Raw genomic sequence first — 22149 nt, 5'->3', positions numbered from 1 at the left:
TAAAACTTTTGATAGTAGAGATATTCAAACTATCTACAAGATATGCTTCTATCAACTTGGTTAAGTTTGAGCTGTTTGGATGTTAGACATTTTCTTTCAGATTTGTTTATTTCATACAAGTGATTGGTTGGTATATGGTCAATGAATGATTGTCAAAGGATCCTTGATTTAAGTCTAGTAGTAGGGCTACAACGGTCTGGAGTGGGCTGGGCCATTGCTGGCCAGGGCCTTCTCCCCATAGAGTGGGCCTAGGCCTAACCCTAGCCCTCTTAGAGTCGGCCGACCAGTACGAGCATGGCTAAATACATTTAGACAAAAAGTAAAAGGAAAAAAATAAGAAAACAAGGTTGGGCTGAGCAGGGTCGGCCTTGTCATGGCCCTGACCAAAGTCCAGCCCAGCCCTGGCCTAGCCCTTGGGCAATCTTTTGTGGCCCTGGCCCTAGTTTTTAGGGCCGGGCCAATCGGGCTGTGCCGAGTCGCCCAGCCCATTGCCAGGCCTAACTAGTATATGTATAGAAAAGAGAGTATGGCACAGGAGCATATCCAAAAATGTTCTAAAATATACTGATCTTCGTATATTTCAATATCTTGAGTTTTGTTTGAGGCTTCATACATGAATATTAACTTTACTAGTTTCGACTGAAGTGTTTTCCCCATAGGGTGAAGTTCTTCAACAAAATTGATTGTAACTTAGGGATTTTCTACATTTCTCTGTTGTCCTGAACCACACATCAATGAACATATGTGTTTATTACATTCTTCAATTCTCTTTAAATTGTAAAAATAGGGGTTTAGTTGACATCCTTGAACCAATACCTTAGGGTTCTGTTATACCATGTGACAACTGACCATATATTATATTTGATCATTATTCAATGCTTTTTGCTGCTTGGGAAAGGTTTCTCTCTTAAATTCTGGAATTAGACTTGCATTAACATGTGAACCTTCTGAAAACTCTTAAGGTATGAGCTTGTTGGGAAAGCAAATATAGACGGATTCTGGTTTAGGTCTCTAATTGTCCAAAAATATGTCAGTGAAGATATGTATAAGGAACCAGAGAACTAACACACTCAGGGATCAAATTGGCCCTTTCCTTTCATACAGTGGAAATAAAGGTTTTTTTTTTTTAAACATAAACTGGGGTTCTTGAGGAGTTCCAGGAATTCTCAATTGCTTTTACATTTTACATCAGACCTCTATACAGGTCTGAATTTCCTTGATTTGGGTCTTGAAGCATATACAGATCTTTAAGAAAGAAAATATACAAAGGGAATGGGAAATATCAACACCAAGAGGTGTACTGTGCCTATATACCTGGATATATGCAAGGCAACTACCCAAGGTCTTCTCCTTCTTAAAATCTAGGCTTCAAGTGAGTTTGGACCAACATGTTTTTCTCTTTGTGAATGTCTTTAACACAGAGAAGATGTACAATATCAGGGGCTTTTTTCCTTCTTGGTGTGTATGAACTCGAAGTAGTATCTCTCTTTCTCTATCTCTATAACGTGAGCACAGGTTCAGTTTGATTAGTCCACTTCGATCATCAGGCCCCTCAATTCTGCATTAATGGTAGTTAAATAGAGCTTTGAAGATGATAAATGTGAAGGACCATGATGCTTATAAAAATCAGATGTGTGGAACTAACTCCTCCTCACAACATGGTTGAATAAGATAAGCTTCCTTTTGAATTAAATCCAAACTATCTCCAGGAGGTTATAAAGATAAGCTTTAAGCTAACTTAAACCCAAAATATCTTGATACTTGAATTTAAACTCGAAACCATTTGGATTTGCCTCAATTTGTATGAGAAAATAAAGGAAAAAGCAGTTATTTACATCCGTCGTCAGTCAATTATTTAGTTCTACCATGTCTGAGTCCAACTGATGCCACTCTCTAATCGTGAGTCCTTTCGACTTCAAAATTTGTATGGTAAATGAGGACTCAAAGACGAACCAAAAATCCAAATCTCACCTCAAATGGATCAATAACAACAGAGATTTGTCTCGCCAAAGTTGACCCATTTTCTGCTGCAGATTTCGATAGCAGATTTGACAATTGCAGGCTCAAGCACTTTGGAAATTGATAATCTTGTAGAGGGATTCATGGTGCACATTTCCACAAAATTTGGTGCCAAAACTCTTTGTATCTTGGAGATATTTAGAATCAGCTGTCAAGCTTTTGTGCAGTTTTATGCCTTATGTTACAGCACAAATGGCTTTCACGTGAGAGACCCATAAGGTGTCGTCCTCCATTGTTGATAGAGCTTTGAGTCAGGAATCTAATGGTCCAAGTCTAATGAGAAAACTCCCTATGGATTGGGAGATATCTCAGTTTTAGTGACTGGAGGTCATCCTGGCTGCGGGCAGACAACAAATGTGAATCTTGATTGTCGACGGTTATTGAAGAAGGGTCAAATCATCTCCAGATGACCAGAAACTTTAGGGAGAGAGTTATTATGCCTCACATATGATTTCTCAAAGGTTTCACACCAACTTGAAGGGACCGGCGGTCAGGGCATATCCTTGCAATTGATGGGTTTACATGGTGTACCAAATGATGTCCAATTTGCATGGTTCTTGAACCATCGGCATAAAGGGCCTCATTTAGAATATCCGCACCACTTCATTTTGATATGATTTAATGGGGTTTCACAAGGTCTGGCTGTCAAAGCTCTCTTTGGTGAACGACGGATCACATATCAAGTTTTATCCAAACTCCTCCAACATGATGTGGAGAGGAATATAGGGGCTATGATTTAATGGGGTTTCACAAGGTCTGGGCTTGACAACCACTCAGCGCTTATCTGCATTATCCTTCGTCTCTGTTTAATTGCTTATGGATCTTCCAAGTGTGTGTGCCCTTGGATCATAGCTCCAAAAACACATCCAAGAGTCTCACATTTGGTTATCTAATAGGTTGTTTTGATCTTCTCGAAGTGATCCTTCTTTGATGTATTTCTCAAAGTGTTTAGTGACTTTCTATCCCTCATTTTGTGTTTTTCAATATTTAAAGATGAAGAAGATGATTGGTAGAGATCGTGAGTCTGGTGGGCTTTACTATCTTGATTGTAGCCTTGTGGGTGCTGTTCTACATTCTAGTGTTTCCCCTTTTTAATGGCATTGCAGACTTGATTATCCATCTCTCAATAATTTGCAGATGTTAGTGCCTTTATTAGAGTCAGTGTCAATTCTTGAGTCTTGAGGCTTGTGAGTTAGGAAAGCATCTTAGATCCTTTTTTCCTTCTAGAATTAATAAACACGAGTTTCTAATCTTTTTTCAGTTGTTAATTTAGAGATTTGGGGTCTTTTTAGAGTTCAGAGTCGATGTAATTACAAAGATTTTTTAATTTATGTTGCTGATTTTTCTTGGATGACATGGTTAAATTTGATGAAAGACAGATCTGAGGCCTTGTCTATTTTTCAATTGTTTCATAATGAAATTCATACTCATTTTAGAAAGAATATTTGCATTTTGCATTCAGATAATGCTAAAGAATATTTGCCGCGCGATTTCCAGAATTATTTAGCCACACACAAGGCATTCTGTATCATACATCATGTGCACATACTCCCCAACAGAATGGGTAGCAGATAGAAAATCCATAATGTAATAGAGGTAACTCGTACTTTATTGTTAAATATGCATATGGCTAAAATGTTTTGGGGATTCGGCAGCTTTTTATTAGATAAATTGTATGCCTTCTTCTGTTTTGGATGGAAAATCACCTCAATCTTTGCTTTTTCCCAATAGGTATTGTGCCCTCTAGAGTTTTTATGCGTGTTTGCTTTGTTCAGGTCTTAGGTCTTGGAACCGACAAATTGGATCCCCAAGTTATTAAGTTCGCATTTTTAGGATATTATCGCACCCAAAAAGGCTATTGGTGTTATTGTCCTGATTTGAAAAAGAACTTTGTGTGCATGTGTGCTGATGTTATCTTTTGTGAAAATATTCCATACTTTTCTGATGAGGGTAAAATGCTAGAAATAAATTCATGATAGTGTATATAAGGGGTGAATTTACAACCCATTACTTCTTCTACTCCTGTTTCCATTCCTTTTCCTTTCTCTATTGATAATTCATTATCTCAAGTGCCTGCTTCCGTAGAGCTTCTCTCCTCCTATTACTCGTGTTCCACATGAGCAACCTCTCAAAGTGTATACAAGAAGGAAATTAAAAGAAAGGCCTTCACCACCTGCCCAAGCAGTTGACAATCTTTATCTTTGTATGTGGATCCTCATCTAGTTCCTGAATCTACTCCTGAAGTTGAAAATATTGATCTTCCAATAACATTTTGTAGAGGTTAGTGATCCTATACAAAACTTTCTATTGCTCATTTTGTTACATTTGAGAATTGTCTCCCTATCATAATAATTTTTCTTTAGCACCGTCTTCCATTTCCATACCTAACTCCTATCTAGAAGCTCTTTTGCAGATGAAAGAAAGCTATGGATGAGGCAATGACTGCTCTCGAGTCAAATGGTACTTGGGAGCTTATTGATTTGCAGTAGGAAAGAGACCGGTTGGATCTCATTAGGTATATACCATTAAGTTCCAACCAGATGGATATGTAGAGATATTAAATGCTAGACTGCTAGCAAAGGCATACACACAGACATTTGGTATTAATTATTCCAAGACATTTGCTCCTGTGGCAAAACTTAATAAAGTTAGGGTACTTATATCGGTGACAGCACATAAGGAGTGGTTATTATGGCAACTTAATGTTAATAATGCCTTTCTCCATGGGGATTTAAAAAAAAGTCTATATGGAGTAAACACCAGGTTTTGTTGCTCAGGAGGAGTTAGACAAGGTATGCACGTTGACGAAAGCAATTGATGGCCTAAAGCATTCACCATGCACATGGTTTGAGAAATTCAACGAACTTCTTGTGGCATATGGGTTTCAACAGAGCTGTGTGTATCATTTAGTATTTATTATAAAACAAGCCCCCTGGAACTATGATTTTGGTTGTTTATATTGGTGATATTAGTATTACTGGCAGTGATCAAGAAAGACTTTAGAAGTTGAAGAATTATTTTAGGCAAAAGATTTGGGTCAACTGAGTTATTTCATGGGATTGAAGTAGCTCGGTCACAATATGGTATTAGTCTATCCCAAAGGAAATATGTGACCGACTTCCTAATAGAAACATGGATGTTAGGGGCTAAACGGTTGATACACCCATAGATCCAATTTCCAAACTTTTAGTGGATCAAGGAGACTTACTAGAAGATCTTGGCAAATATAGAAGACTTGTCGGTAAACTTATCTACCTAACAATCACTAGACCGGATATACCCTTTGCTGTGAGCGTAGTAAGTCAATTTATGCATGCTTCCAAAACACCACATTGGGAAAGAAGAATTTTGAGATACCTGAAGGGCAACCCCAGGCAGAGGACTCATCTGCAAGAAGAATGGCCACTTTGACATTGAGTTATTCTGATACTGATTGGGCAGAATCACCTTCAAATAGAAGATCTAATACGGGCTACTGCACCTTTGTTGGAGGAAACTTGGTGACTTAGAAAAGCAAAAAGCAGAATGGCCAGATCTAGTGCAGAGGTCGAGTATAGAGCTATGGGTCATTCTACATATGAGTTAATGTGGCTGAACACCTTGATACCGGAAATGGGATTTTCAGTTACTGTACCAATGAAGATGTTCTATGCCAATCAGGCAGCAATTCATATTGCACGCAATCCAATTTTTCATGAAAGAACAAAAAATATTGAAATGGATTGTCACTTCATTCGTGATAAAGTGACCAGCAAGCCAATGACAACCCCATATGTGAACTCATCAGATTAATTGGCTTCATTCGTGATAAGTGACCAGCAAGCCAATGACAACCCCATAATGTGAAGTCATCAGATTAATTGGCTGATATATTCATCAAAGGTGCTTAATAGTAACATGACTCAACATATTTGTTCCAAGCTGAACATGGGTGACATCTACCCTCTAGCTTGAGGGGAGTGTTAAAGAATAACTTATTTTGTGTATTGGGGCATATCTATCATTTTTATATACTTTAGGGTAGTTTTTTTCCTTGAAGGAATTGTTGTCCTTTGTAAATCCTAAACAAACGTTATAAATAAGACATTAGTGGCGCATGGGCTAACTGAATCTCGTGTAACTCTCGCCTCCCTTCTCTTTCATCTTTTATGTCTTCTCTCTTTCTTTCCTTTTCTTTTATATTTCTCTCTTTGGTTTTGACACTTTTGTATTGTTCATGGGACTGTTCATGGCATTGTTTGTGGCATTGTTCACGATACTGTTTACAATACTAAGCAAGACTATTGTTCTCACCTCTTATTGCTCCAAGTATCTAACATAGTTGTCACTGCACGTCTACCTCATACATCTTGTGTTGCGGTTATGTGGCCATTTAAAGGCGTTATGAGAGCATGTACTGAAAACATATAGTGAAATGTTGGCTCCAGTGGGAGTGTGGTCCACATTGGATTGTGAGGCATTTCTGATGTCTAGACTCACTAGAGCTTTGATTGACTATGGCTCAATGTAATGTTCAAAAACCCGTAGTCCTGGGCATTGTGTGAACATAATCGATAGGGGTTTTTGATGTGGGATTTTCCCTTGATGACGTCGAAAATGTGCCCAGGATAGTTGGCCAGGGGCCATGGATTTGATCTTTATGTGTGATGGATGGCCTGAGAGGACAAGGGCCTAAATCTTCATCATTACCATCACCACAGCATGTACACTAGATCGTCGTCCGGGAAGCGGTCTTTTTGGATAAGGGTGTGTGACGTGTACATGTACAGAAGAGATGACTTCCTGCATCACTGAACTGTATAGGAAGGACCTATGGAGCATACTGTTGAAATAGGGCCTGAACTTGTCCTCAGGGAGGGACTTGTTATCCATGGATTAGGATCGTATCTCCTTCATTTATTGGCCGACTTTAATAGTCCAATCATGAACCCCTACGAAGGGTCGTGGATCATGGGAACTATTGGGTCAGTTTGAGAAGGTCCAGTGAGATACGATCTCTAGAGAGGATGAAGTCTTTAGTATATTTGTCGTAATCCTAACTCTATGGATCCAATTCCTATCAAATCTACTTAGATATGTTTAAATATGTTTTAATTATTTTTCAGATTAAAATGAACTTTTAGACCTCTCTGGGTATTTTATTTTATTGAAAAATAATTTATAAATAAAAAATCAATTTTCTAGATTTATTTTAATCATAAAGAAAAATAAAATATTTAAAGGCTTTATGAAATTATTTTATTATTTGAAAATAATGTTTAAGACATTGGGGGCCTATTGGAGCTCTTTGGGCCCACTAATATATGGCATGATGGCATGTGCTAGAGCCCACTCTTCATGAGGGAAGCGTGATCTCACACGCTGATGTAAGGGAGGTTGATGGGCCCATTATAAATCCTTTCAGGAAACGGGCTTGGGTCAAGATGGTAGGGGCTAGGTTTTCATAACCCAACGTCCTAAGTTCCATTCCTATGTAACCTTGTAAAAAAAATATATATATATGTGGGGCGTGGGGCCCACATGGCTGTTGCCCTATGGGTGGTGTGCCTCACCTCCTCCATACTTTCCTAAATTGAAATATGACAATTAAGCCATGTGTTGACTTGAAAGTTTTACGAAACCTTTTGTATAGAGATTTTGATTGTTTTCAAAACGGGAAAGTGTAAGAAAATAAATGGAATAGAAAATAAATGGAATAGAGCATGGTTATCGGGATTGCCTCCCTTGGTTGACGATCCCTTGCAGAACCTCGATTCACTCTATGCAAGAGTGGATCTTGTTTGAAACTCAATTTAGTGTTTTCGGGATCCTGCTCCATCTTATACGGGAACGAGTTCCCAGCAATTTAATTTTTAGTTCTTGAACATTGCAGGATCTAGTTCCCTAGTCTTATGGTTTGCGCTCCAGAGTGCATTGAGATCTATATTCCCAAATAACGGAACACAAGCATCGCCATATGTGGCATCTAGATTCTATCAATATGGGATTGCTTTAAAGTTCCCTATTTATTTCATAGATGACTAAGCCTACATGTTATTGGTTAACAATGTCGGGAGCTACATTTTAAAGCCAGAGATCCCTATTACCTACACAAGGAACTCGTGTCCTAAGACAATGGAGCTCGTTCTTACAAAAGTTATTCCTCGCTCCTTAATATTTTGGATCACTTTTATTAATGCGCTCCATGAGTTCAGAAACAAAAAAAAATGCCCTTGAGAAGTTCGCTTCTTACGTATGGGATCTCTTACCTTTATATAATAATTCTCAATCTTATGTAATAAAGGAGCTCGATCCCCAACACACATGGACTTCAATCCCGACCTTTGAGGTTGTATGGGCGTCGATCCCTAACACAGGGATCTTCAGTATAGCTTCGATCCGCCGATCCCGCCCCTGATCTTGGAACTGTTCTCGTTCCTGTACCCATCAACTATGTAATAGAGTTAATACTTTCTCTACACTATTTAATGGAAATGGAGTTTTTGTAATTGAGAGATAATGGTTCCACCGCATTCCTTTAATCATGATGACTGATCTAAGGAATGAATGGATGAGATCTCTTCATCCCACAGGTCTCCACGATCAAAAGTCAAGATTAAATCTCATAATGATGGTAAAACCCTTACCCTAGATTCTATATAAACTAGCTATGGGGGATTCATTCTCTATACTCTAACTCTCTCTCTATCTTTGAGTCTCAAGGGGGTGGCACGCCCATCTAAACTTCTCTCTTCTCTCTCTAAGATTAGGGCTTGGGAAAGAAAACAAACCCTAAGGGGTGGCACGCCCAAGCCACATAGCTTAGCCCTAGGACTTGGCCTTATGCTCATGTGTTGAGCCTTGGTTAAGAATATCCCATGTTCTGCTCTCTGCTGGTTTTGCCTAAGCTTCCCAAGTAGTGAGATGAGATCTTGAACCAAGATCCCGTGTGCCATGATGGCAAGCAAGATTTCTTGGCAATTTTATTTGGTTTATATTGTATTTGGACACTTGTGAGTGATTCGGGTGGCAATGCAATAAGAAAAAATAAATTTTTTTTAATCGATATTGACTTGCCCGGTCACATAGTCCACCTTCCATCCTTGTGGGTCTTCAGGTACTTGTTTTTGAGCTCCACCTCTTTTTCCAATAAAGGAACCTTGAGCTCATATGGTGGAGGTGCCTTATATCTCGGGTGAAACTGCCTCACTACCTCCAACATAGCGTGGAAGCTTTTCAAAGTGGCAGTATGAAATGGCTAACATGCTCGATAATACCATCTTGCTACATAATGATTAACCCGATCTCTACCTTGCTTCTTTAATTGACTCTCCAGACTAGTCTATGTTTGTGCCCTTTCTCAAAGTACAACCTCAGAATTGGGAGGGGGAAAGAATGTATTTATAGGCACCCTTCTTCGAGGTCTCTTATGCCCAAAGTGCTTGGTGTAGATATGGATGCCTCTTCCTCTTAATCTTCCTCTACCATAGATATTTACAAATATCTTGATGTCTTCATATTGTTTCCTTTTCTCTTCTCTCATCTTTTGAATCCCTTGCAAAAGTTCCGACATCTATTTTCTAACATCTTGAGGGACTTGAGTACATGGCGTTACGTCCCCTCTAATGCTGGCCAAATGCTTCTTCATTCGATTAATGTCAGCATTGTATTCCTTTGTATAGAATTTGTAAGCTGCCTCGTTCTTGTCATTAGAATTGGGACAAAATCCATTTTTCCAAAACTTGTTTATTTGAACTCGCGGAAGCTACAATCGTTAATTATTATTAACTTATCACGTAATCCTGAAAATCACATAAAACCACAAAAGTCAAACTTGAATACATTTACAAGAAGTCCAATGTGTAGATAAATTCACAAAAGCAAGATTAATTTACAACTATGTAGTTTAAAAATTTATAATTGATCATCCAAATGCTCATCTAAAAAATTACAAATAGGCAACAAAGTATAAAGAATACATATATTTGACCTTTCAATATTTTGAGAATCCAAGGAAGAAGTAAAGCTATCGTGCTCAAGAGAAAATAAAATAAAAAGAAAACTAAAATAATGTCAAAAAACTCAAGGTAAAACCTAACATCAAAATTGCAATTATTTGAAGCATAAAATTGAAAAACAAAAATGAATCACGCAAGTAAACTAACTCATGCGACAAAAAAAAGTATTAAATTGGTTTGGGAGCATTGGACTTTTCCCATTGAAGTAAACTAACTCATGCAAAAAAAAAAAAGGAAAAAGGTTTGGGGGCGCCATGTACTTTTTTCATTGAATTGCTTTCCCAAACTAAAAATCAACGTAGAGAATAATCCAAATAAAAACTATTTAAAATATCAAAAAGAAGAAGCACAAAGGAAGGATAACATATCATGATACATTTTACACAAAAACCCGAATTAAAAATATTGTAATACAGCAACCTTCTCAAAATGGAATCGATATCAGCCCAAATCTTTGACTTTTGGTTGCCAAAAGTCCTCTTTTGCAACCACTCCAAGCTCCAAAAAGATTAGGGATGGATGTCTTTTGATTTCGCAAGAAATTGAGGAGTTTGAAATTTGTTTTGATCTTTTGAAAAATCTAGAGAATTTTTCTCTCTCTAAAACTCCTCCCTCAGTCAAGGGTGTGCGAACCGCCGCCTAGATGGGTGCCTTGGCCTGCCCACCTAGGGGCCACTGTTGGCTAGTGGTTTATCGTCCAGGGCACCTATGCTGTCCGACCGCTGCCTGTTTCAGCCTTGCAATTAACAAATTACACCAGTGATTATAAACATGGATTTCAGCTTGGACTTGGTGGGGTCCTGCGCCAGAAGCAGCTGGTTTGACTCCTGGGTCTTAAACTAGACTTGGCCGAATTTGTGAAAAAGACTTAGTAGGTTTAGGAACTGGTGAAACTAACGCTTGTCCTGAGGTTTTCTAAGCAGGACTAATATCTTGCTAAGTCCAAGTGACTCGAGCGATTCCACAGTCTAAGTTTTAAAACACTGAAGTGAATATTTACCAAAATGCAAGACTGAAGTACATCTTAACATTATGTGCCTAAGAGTCCAAGGACTACGTGAATGCTAATTGATTGCACAGTAAATTCCTTGAACTGCGTAAATATTTTGCAGTAAATTGCCTAATTGACAATAAGCCCTTTGTTATAGCCAACACTGCATGCAGAGGAAATGTACCCAACATAGAAGAAATTGATCTCCATGCCTTTTGTTTTCTGCAGTCTCTCTCAATTAAAACGTCTGAGCTATTCTTCAATAGCTGTACCATGTGTTTATGTCTGATGTAGAGGTGCTGGTTCTGCACACTGTTTAGTTTGTTTGTTGATGGAACTTGACATGTGTTCAACATTACATACCTTAGTAATTGGTTTCAGTTGGATTTCATTATTGTTTGATATTCTTCTTTGGTTTGTCTTTAATTTGATAGTCTTTTGGATGACAGGCTTGGTTTAGAAGAGGAAAGGTGAACGTAACTTTGAAAAAGTATGAAGGTGCAATCAATGACTTGAATGTAGCATTGAAGATGGAGAGCTCTTTGGTTGGGAAGAACCAGATAAAAGATGAGTTGCATTTTGCAATAAAACAGTCTAAGAGGATTGGTGAATCAAGCACTTCCTCTTGTAGAACAAATGGGTTGGAATTGGAACCCGATGGTAAATTCATTGCTCATATTTATTTCAAATTTCTATCCACACTATTGGTTTGCATCATTGAGTTAAATCAAATGCGATATTCCCTTAATTATCAGGCATTTTTGCAAGTTCGATCTGTGATTGTTGGTGGTAATGATTACAATACAGGGAGTGCTTATGCAATGGAAAAATTGTCAGCTAGGCTCCCAACCTATGTTGCAGGGAAACGGGTATCTATGTCAAATTCAGACATGGGTATGGGGCATCGTATTCCTCATGCCATGAAAAAGAGGAATCGGTGCCTTGGTTATAGTATGAGAACCAAATCCAACAATATTCTGCTACTGTCCCATTTCATGATCAGTAGCAAGATAAAAACCAATAATACGTTAGTTCACAGAATCCATATATACTTTTCACAGGTCATGTGCCTACTCATAAACAAAAAATACGATCAGGACTCTAGGATGATGTAACAAATGATTGGTACACCACAAGAAGAAGCCAAGAGAATCTCTGTTGGCATATGTGTCAATAGGTGTCCAACACGAGTACAGCATCCACACAAAGTAATTCATTGCTCTATCATATTAACTGCCTCCTGCGTGATGGCTTAAGGTTGTCCAACCAACCCTTGCTAACTACCACTTCACAGCCCCCATGTGGAACCCCTTCACAATATTCTGCTACTGTCCCATTTCATGATCAGTAACAAGATAAAAACCAATAATACGTTAGTTCACAGAATCCATATATACTTTTCATAGGTCATGTGCCTACTCATAAACAAAAAATACGATCAGGACTCTAGGATGATGTAACAAATGATTGGTAAACCACAAGAAGAATCCAAGAGAATCTCTGTTGGCATATGTGTCAATAGGTGTCCAACACGAGTGCCGCATCCACACAAAGTAATTCATTGCTCTATCATTAATAACTGCCTCCTGCGTGATGGCTTAAGGTTGTCCAACCAACCCTTGCTAACTACCACTTCACAGCCCCTATGTGGGACTCCTGCAATTCCTGCCTGTTGCTTTTCATCCCTTAATCTTAGTTTGCTCCTCCACCTTCTTTCCATTCATAATTCCTCTAATTCAATCACATGCTCGTGTCATAGATATCCCCAAATTCTCGACAAGACCTTCTTGCCTGTTGCCCAAGTGTCCCTTTCCTCAAATTTTAATCCGGCCAGGTTCCTAATTGCCATTAGAGAGTAGATGTCACCAACATACCTCTTTTGCAAAGTGTTAAAAATCCTTTTTTATCCAAGTCCTAGAATCCAAGTGTCTAAGTCTGATTGTATGGGTAGTTTTGTCCATAACATATTTGTAAGGCAGTTTTATTTGTAAGACTTTCTTTTCAATAACATATAAGTTAAGAGGTGCGTGAGCGTTTGTTTTGAACCTCATGTCACTCTCCTCTCTCTCAAATCTCTCATATCTCTCTCTTCAGGTCTCTCATATCTCTCTCTTCTCTCTCTCTTTCACATCTCATATCGCTCTCTTCTTTTTCTCTGTTCTCTCTCTAGATGTTTTGACATGGTATCACAGCTGATCTAAACTTTTCTTTATCTTCCTCGTTCTTCCCGTTTCCTTTCATCTTCCCCTTTTGTTTCATCTTCCCTAGTCTTTCCCTTTTCTTTCTTCTCCTTTCCTTTCCAAAAAAAAAGAAAAAAAAAGAAAAGAAAAAGGAAACTCTAAGCCTGTTGATGCTGATCTTGTCAAGGGGCGCCGTGGGCTGTTCTATATAAACCGTAGGGCTATTTCCTAGTTTTTTTGTGTGCAGAAGACCATGTGGATATGTTGTTAGTGTGGCGATGCTGCTGCTGTGTGTGATTTTCTTTCGAGATCAAGATCTATAGAGAGGGTGGCCTAGTTTCGATAATGGCAGCATAGTGATGCTCAGATGTGTTCAATGTAGTGTTGCCCTAATTCGTTCGTGTGTGAGAGCGTGGCTAGATCTGAATGATAAGTATCTTATTCCTCTTTAATTTGTTTCTAAAATTGTATATGCTTGTGTGAGTGACTGAAATTTACCGGTCCTGGTTGTCCTCTCTCAAAAAGAAAGTAAACCTGGAATCCTTAGTCTTCTCGAAACCATGGGGATACAAGTCACCTCAGTAAAATTAAATGAGTCTAGTTATGTTGCATGGGCTCAATCTGTCAAAGTATCCCTTGGTGCAAGGGGAAAACTGAAATACTTGACTGAGGATAAGCGCAGTAAATCTGATAATAAATATAAAGCGTGGATGAGTGAGAATTATATAATCATGACCTGGCTATGGAGTAGCATAGAAACCTAAATAGGAGCGAATATCATATTTCTTAATAGAACTAAACAAATTTGGGACTTTCAAAGAAACATATTCATCGGATAAAAATCTCTTTTAGTGCATATGAGTTGTTTGAGAAAATGTTTCAATTGCAACAGGTTAATAAGAGTGAGTATTATAGTACCCTCGGGGGCATGTGGGAAGAGCTGAATCTATATCTACCTATATCTGGTGATGTGGAATTACAAAAGAGGCAGCGTGAAGAATTTAGGGTTGCCAAATTTTTATTTGGCCTTGCATGTGAGCACCATTTGGTATGTGGACATCTTGGAAAGCAGTGAACTCCCATCTCTCTCATATGTTTACTATGCGCATTCAATGTGTCAATGTGTCAATATATCTGCTTCTTCCACTCCTTCTGACTTAAGTATTAGTGCAGAGGTTGGGGGCTTGGTCGTGACTCAGGAAGAGGCCAAGGTATAGGTGATGGTTGCAGGGGTCGAGGAACTTGCAATTGTACGCATTGTGGGCATACCAATCATATGGTTGATAAGTGTTAGGACAAGTTTGGTAAGCCTACTCAGGCAAACCAGTTTATTTACACAACTGACAGTGATGCCCTTTATCTGAATGGACCTAGTGATTGCCAACAACAGTCGGATTCTGGTAGTGACTTTGTTGTTCTTTCCCGAGAAGAACATAGTAAACTTGTCAAACAAGTACAACAGTATGGTTCCCTCTTCCTCTTTTACTGCCACCCCTACCAATTAGGTATTTCTGTGCTTCTTGCCTCTCAGAAACCCCCTCCCTGAGTTATTGACTAAGGAGCCTTTGATCACATTACTGGTGAGTCCTCTATTTTTATGTCTTTATACAAGTGTACTCCTAATTCTTTTGTTTCCACCGCTGATTGATCTCTATCCAATGTGTCAGGGAAGGGTACAATTTTGCGTACTTCTTCGCTTTCTTTGTCATCTGTACTATACGTTCTAAAGTTCCCTTTCAGTTTATTATTTGTAAGCAAATTAACCAAATTTCTTCACTGCTCTGTAACCTGTTATCCTTGTGTTTTTCAAGATTTGAAGATGAAGAGGACAGTTGGTGACGGGTATGAGTTAGGCAACTTGTACTACTTGGATCATAACTTGATTGGTGCTGCTCTTCACTTTGTTGATTCTCCTTTCTTATGGTTTTGTCGGCTGGGCCATCTTTCTGTTAATAAATTTAAGTTTTCCTTCTTTAAAGTTTGTATCTATTTTAGGGTGTGAAGCTTGTCAGTTAGGAAAGAATCACAGGGTCTCATTTCGTCCTAGAGTTGACAAACAAAATTTTGTTATGTTTACAATGCTCATTTTGATATATGGGGTCCAACTAGAGTACAAACTTTATCTGGTCATAGGTATTTTGTAACGTTCGTGGATGTTTATTCCTAAATGACATTGTTATAATTAATAAAAGAGGGATAATTAATAAAAGAGGCATTTGAATTTTTCTCCATTTTTAATTGTTTCACAAAGAGATCCAAACTCCATTCAATAAGAATGTATGTATTTTACATTCTGATAATGCTGAGTATCCTTCTGGAGAATTTTAGAATTGTTTTACTCAAAATGGGATTTTACACCAAACTTCTTGTCTGTGTACTCCTCAAAAGAATGGGGTTGTTGAAAGGAAAAATCAACACTTGCTTGAAGTAACTTGTTCTTTGGTCATTAATATGCAGGTTTCAAAGGTTTATTAAGGAGATGCCTTGTTGACCTCATGCTATTTATTTAATCATATGGCCTCTTTAGTCTTAAATAGAAAAAGCACCACACTCGGTTCTCTTTCTTGATGCTCAAGTGTTTATTGTTCCTCTTCGAGTGTTTAGGTGAGTTTGCTTTGTTCATATGTTAGGTACTGGTAATGATATATAGGAGTCCTGGGCTGTCAAGTGTGTCTTTCTTGAGTATTCATGTTTCCAGAAAGGTTATCATTGTTATCATTCTGGTTTACGAAAGAAATTTGTTTGTGCTAAATGTTACCTTTTCTGAGAATACTCGTCATTTTTCAGAAGAGAGTTGTGCGCTTAATTTAAATACTTTTATCGTGCTTTTGAAGATGTCTCATAGTCCTTGCCTTCTATGATTCCTCTTCTTATTCCTGTTGACACTTCTCCGTCATCCCAATTACCTGACTCCACTGAATTTAGTATATCTACACATCATGATGTTTCTCTGGAGCAGCCCATGAAGATTTATACCAGAAGAAAAATTCATGGACATTCCCACCAACTCATCAAACCACTTAATCATCATCTTTATCTACCGATCCACTTCCTTCTTGTGATGATGATGTACCTATTGCCATCCATTAAGGTATCAAGTCTTGTACTCAACATCCGACAACCTATTTTATTACCTTTACAAATTTGTCTCCATCATATCAAAGTTTTGCTTTAGCCCTTTCATCTATTTCTGTTACAAAGACCTATCAGGAAACACTTTCTCACACTTGGCAGAAGAGAGCAATGAAAGAGGAGATGGATGCACTTCATTCAAATGATACATGATAACTCACCATGTCACTAGCTGGAAAAAGGACTGTTGGGTGTCGATGGGTTTGTGGGGTCAAATATCAGCCTGATGACATGTAGAAAGATTAAAAGCCGTATTGGTAGCTAAGGGATACGCACAAACATTTGGCATTGACTACTTTGAAACATTTGCCCCTGTTGCTAAAGTTAATTTAATTCGAGTGGTTACATCTCTTGTTGCCAACAAGGGGTGGGCGTTGTGGCAACGTGATGTCAAGAATGCTTTCCTCCATGGTGATTTACAAGAAGAGGAGTACATGGAGCAATCGCCTGAGTTTGTGGCATAGGGGGACTCGGATTAAGTACATAAGTTGAAGAAAGCCATTTATGGCCTGAAACAATCTCCACGGGCATGGTTTAGAAAGTTCAGTGATGGCATATGGATTTCAGTGGTTATTTGGACACAGGACTCCAAAAAAATTGTTTTAGTTTGTCTATGTTGATGATATTGCTGCTGGCAGCGATGAAGAAGGAATTAGCCATTTGGAGAGATATCTAAAAAAATTGGTTCAAACTAAGAATTTAGGCTAGCTAAGGTATTTTCTAGGAATTGAAGTAGCCAGATCAACATTTGTTTGTCTCAAAGGAAATACACGTCTGATTTGTTGACAGGAATTGGAATGTTGGTTGCTAGAACGGGGGATATGCCTATGGAAGAAATTATTGGCTGATTAGAGGAAGTGTTTTAAGGATCTAGGAATGTACATAAGACTAGTAGGCAGGCTGATTTGTTAGACCATGACCAGGCGTGATATTTCTTTTGCAATAAGTATTGGGAGTCAATTTATGCATGCTCCTAGGATTTCTCACTAGGATGTTGTTCATAAAATTTTAAGGTATTTGAAGCAAGCCCTAGGGCGAGAGATTTGATTTATAAGCCAAATAATCATTTAACCATTGAATGCTACTCAGATGCTGATTGGATAGGGTCACCATCTAACAGGCGGTCTACCACATGTCATTGTATAATTATTGGTGGAAACTTGGTAAGATGGAGAAGCAAGAAACAAAATTTTGTGGCGAGATCTAAGTGTAGAGGCTGGCTAAAAAGCAATGGCGCATATTACATGTGATTTGATGTGGCTGAAAGCACTATGCATGATATGGGGCTTGCAATTGCTGAATAAGTGAATATGTATTGCTATAATAAAGTTGCTATCTATATAGCCAGTAATCTAGTGTTTCATGAAAGGACCCAGCATATTGAAGTAGATTGCTATTTTATCTGAGAGAGTTACTAGTAAGCAGGTGTCTATTCCATATTTGAAATGTAAGGATCAGTTGGCAGACATGTTCACCTAAGGCTTTCGTCATAATACATTCCAAACAATTTTTTCCAAGCTGGGCTGGGGCAACATTTATGCTCCAGCTTGAGGGGGAGTGTTAAAAATCTTTTGTTGTCTAAGTTCTAAGATCTAAGTGTCCTAAGTCTATTTCTATGGGCAGTTTTGTTTATAAAACTTTCTTTTAAATTATATGTAAGTTAAGAGGTGTGTGAGGGTTTGTTTTGAACCTCGCATCATTCTCTTCTCTCTCACATGTCTCGTCTTTCTCTCTCCTCTCTCTCACTTGTCTCTCGTATCTCTATCCTCTTTTCTTTTTCTCTTTTCTCTTTTCTCTATTCTCTCTCTAGATGCTCTGACACAAAGTATCTGTTTTTTCTAGTTTCCTGCTTCTGCTGCTTTAACGGGTTCCAACCACCCGACAACCACATGCTTGGACCTTCCCAAAAGTGGTAGTCTCGAGAAACTGTCTCATATCTTGGCTTTGTTCTTCATATTGTTGTAGAGGTCTTTGTACATATCTTGTCAGCATAGAGAACCTTGTTGCCAATGATTTCACTTCCACAATCGTCTTCTTAATTCCTTAATACTTTCACTTGAGCTGACTAAAAGGCCCATCTTGGTGTCTAATTTCTGTTAAGAGTCTGGCACTATGTCATTGCCTCAGTCAAACAGAAGAGGCCTCAGAAGAGGCCTCTACACCAGAGAAATACCCGTATGGTATGTACCCTTAAGATTTCACCTTTTCTTCGAAAATCTTGATGATTTATTGATGAATGCAAGTCTGCTTTGTGAAGATACTTTGGAAACGATATAGGTGAGATTTCTACAACCAAAACTTAGAGGTTCATATGACTTGTCTGCATTATGTTATTATTCTTAAAATGGTAGAAACACATACTTCTAACTACTCATCATCATGATCATCATCCAAGCCTTATCCAACTATTTGGGGTTTTCTATGCAAATCCTGTTTTGACAGTATAAGTAAAGGATTCATGAAAAGAAGTGACACAGTTTTATGTTGGTTGCCTACCTAACACAACCTTCCTCCTTTACCTGGGCTTGAGATCGGCATGGGAGGGGCCAAGGCGGAGTTACATACTAGTAAGTACTATCAGGATAGAATTTGTGACGTGCATTTCTGGACTAAAATTTAGTATATTTATTCCTGGTTTTCTTAGGGATGAAGATGCTCTTTTGATTCCCGTAACAGTAGCAATAATGAGAAGAATGGGGGAAGTAGTTGTGGCCATCTTTTGCTGCATAGATAGGTCTCTTTTCAAAAACGCTACCCCTATTTCAGGTATTTGATGGACTTGGTACTTAGGTGGGTCGATCGGGCTGAATCTAGCCAAAATTCTGACGGATCTCTTTTTGAAACTATTATTCACGGATACTTCAAAATGGGTTCTGTATGCGTGTTGGATACTTTAAAAGCATATGTATTATACAAATTATTATGTTGTAGCATCATCCACAGTCATATCTGTTTATCATATTTTGAAATTTATCCTAATTTTTTCACTTACATGCCGAATTGTTTCCTTTTGGCCCAGTCAGTGAAATAGAGCTTTGGCTATTAAAATATTATTCTTCACTGTTTACAAGTTTTCTATTTTCTTTGACATTAACTACTTAACTACTTGCTAAGTGATTTAGCAATTTAAGAGAGTGGGGGGGTGGGGGGGGGGGGGAAGAAAGAAAAAAACTGCTTGCTGAGTGATTTGGCAAACATTTAATTATTTTAATAGATTTGCATATCATATAGGAACTATGCACAGGAGTACTGCAATTCAAGGTTGCATTCTGATTGTAATGGGTTGCTGTTGGTTGCAAATAGTTGGCTGAACAAATTGGTGTGTGCTGAAATGAAGTTATCTTGTTTCTGAGTGATAAGTGTTCATTCTGAGATGTCCTCATTTGAGTTTCTGTGAGATGTTCTAAGGACAAAGTTTTGAAAACAGGCTAACTGTGAAAACTCCGCTTGCAGTTGAGCCATCTCAAGCTGAATTGAGTTGTGTCTCAACTCCCTACAAAGGAAGGGGTATGACTTCAAAAAGTGACATTCTTCCGGGTTGTATGATTCATTCTGAAGAGCCAATTGCTGCGGTATGCATTACATTTTCTTTCATCTCTAGTATCACAAATTTATGGTCTATGTAATTGTTTGCACAAGCGTGGCACTGAAAGATACTGAGCTGTCTGATTGATATGCACACATATAGTTGTACACTAGGTTGGACTTATTGCTTGCAAACAACTGCTGAACTTCAAAAACTTCATTGCCTATGAATAAATGGTATCTTTCGCAATCACATATCTAAAAGAATTACTTGCTTCTTTCTACATTTGCCATGGTTGTGCAAGAGAAGAGTATCTCCAAGTCCTTGTGTGCAATTTACGCTTCCTTGCAATCTCAGTATTAAAGAAAATTTTATGATGTAATATTTATGTCTACCTGTTCCATGGATTTTCTTTGGTACAAGGTTATGGTGGAAATTGGAATTTATCATTGTTGACCTAATTGCTCATTCTTTGTATTGTAATCTGAGAAGCAGGCTTCTGGAACTTCCTTCACATGTAATTTTGCTACCTGAGACTAGCTATATTCTTCCTTTTTTCCTCTTCACTATTTTGGATTTTAAAAGGGACCTGATTATGGTGTTAGTATGATTAAAATTATAAATGTGATTGCATTAGTGTGCATTTATTTGAAGAATTGATGCTATTTTGTCTTTTACAATACTATCCTTCTTAACATTGGCAGTTTATTTCCAGATAATATTGAAGCACTGTAGGGAGGCGCATTGCCATTTCTGCTTCATGGAACTACCAGCAGATACTATACCCTGTTCATCTTGTACAATACCATTATACTGCTCTGACCATTGCCTAGAGAAAGCAAGTGGAAAACAGCCTGAACGTAAGCAGATCAATGTCCAAGATGCCATCGAGATCAACTTATCTATGAATGCAAAAAAAGAGGATTTTGCTGGTGTATCCGAACATGGACATGAATGCGGAGGTGTACACTGGCCTGCAATTTTACCAGTTGACGTCGTTCTAGCAGGTCGTATTTTGGTGAAGTGCTTAGAGAGACAAAAGTATTTAGGGGGGAGCTTTGATATAATAACAGAATTGGTACTATATGTTTTTTATCTGTGTTCTTTTATTCATTTGGGAAATCTAAAATAATAACCGAGTGATTGTTGTTTCTCATGTTTTGTAGGGGCTTTGTCACAATTATAGCTCATTGCCATCAGAAAGCAAAGTGGAGTTGCACATATACTCCGTTGTGCTTGCGTACTGTCTTCAGAAGTCATATGCTTCTTTAGTCCCATTCACAGGACCCTCAGTTTCACAGGTATTTTTCTTCTCTTTTGAATGAGAATGTGTTTGATACCTTGAAATTTGTTCGAAATTATAATTAAAGGAATGAATCGGGAGCAATATCAAGGCAGAAACTGCTTCCTAGTTCCAGCATTGTGGATGTTGAAGGAATATTAGCATGACTGAGCCTTGTTGAAGTTTGTTACTGTTTAAGATGTTTTATAACATTCTCTGAGGGAAGTATTGTATACATCACAATTATAACCATTTGTACCAGATTGACATGGCTTCCAAATGTTTGAGATAGTAGATGACTTTGTATTTTTGCATTATTGACACAAAATCCTACTAATACCGCTATGATGCAGGAAAATAAAGAAAAGAAGCAAAAATAGTTAAATAAACCATAAAAACAGCCAGATTTGAGTAGATCTGGCTTTCCTTGGACAAAAAAGAGATCCCAAAACCCTAGATATAGCTTGCTGGTAATGTTCACACTTTGTTTTTAGTGTTCACACCCCAAAAGTGCTAGAATTCTTAATATTGCAAGCTCTTTTATTCATCATCATCATCATCAGAGCCTTTTCCCAACTATTTGGGGTCAATGCACAAATCCTGATCCGCCATTCTGCTCTATCAAGGCCCATACCTACAGTGAGACCACAAGTCCCCAAGCCTTTTTATAATATTATAATAAAAAAGACTAAAGCTACCCCTACTTCAAACATTATAAAAATACACCATAAGTTCTTTCACTTAAAAGAAAATTCGTAACGACACCTTTACCCCTAATAAAACAAATAATTCCATAAGTATTCTAACCCCCTTGCTAAGCACCTCCTAAAATCCTAAAACGTATAAAAATCCTAGAATCTAAACTCGAAAAAATAATCCTAGAAATCATAGTTTTAAAAAGCGGACCGCCCAGCGCCTAGGCGGTCGCCTAGGCCTGGGTGTATCGCCCAAGCCTAGGCGTCCAAATTAGGTGGATATCCCAGGGCCTACGGAAATGCGGCTCCTTGAGGGTATTTTTGGGT

At 38.1% G+C, this 22149-nt stretch overlaps 1 protein-coding gene across 50 annotated transcripts in view; it reads left to right on the top strand.

Annotated features, from left to right (window-relative positions):
- Positions 1-22149, top strand: part of TPR9 (Tetratricopeptide repeat (TPR)-like superfamily protein) — a 42591-nt gene that overhangs the window by 7744 nt on the left and 12698 nt on the right. For 26 of the 50 annotated variants that reach the window (XR_016059690.1, XR_016059678.1, XR_016059687.1 and 23 more), the window contains 4 exons: positions 11457-11667; positions 19773-19891; positions 20561-20923; positions 21012-21146. Coding sequence is in view for 10 of the 50 variants with exons in the window: in XM_088872571.1 (XP_088728697.1) it covers positions 11457-11667; positions 19773-19891; positions 20561-20923; positions 21012-21146 (828 nt within the window). In the remaining 40 variants the exon portion in view is untranslated. Of the gene's footprint in view, positions 1-11456; positions 11668-19746; positions 19892-20560; positions 20924-21011; positions 21147-22149 lie in introns of those variants that run through there. The other 24 variants (XR_016059717.1, XR_016059715.1, XR_016059701.1 and 21 more) reach the window with 3 other exon arrangements.

Source organism: Amborella trichopoda, chromosome 7 (assembly GCF_054954075.1).
Source record: "Amborella trichopoda isolate Santa Cruz 75 chromosome 7, AtrichopodaSantaCruz75HAP2 v2.0, whole genome shotgun sequence".
NCBI lineage: Eukaryota > Viridiplantae > Streptophyta > Magnoliopsida > Amborellales > Amborellaceae > Amborella > Amborella trichopoda.
Note: the sequence above shows the minus strand (reverse complement) of the source record. Positions and strands in the feature narration are given on the sequence as shown.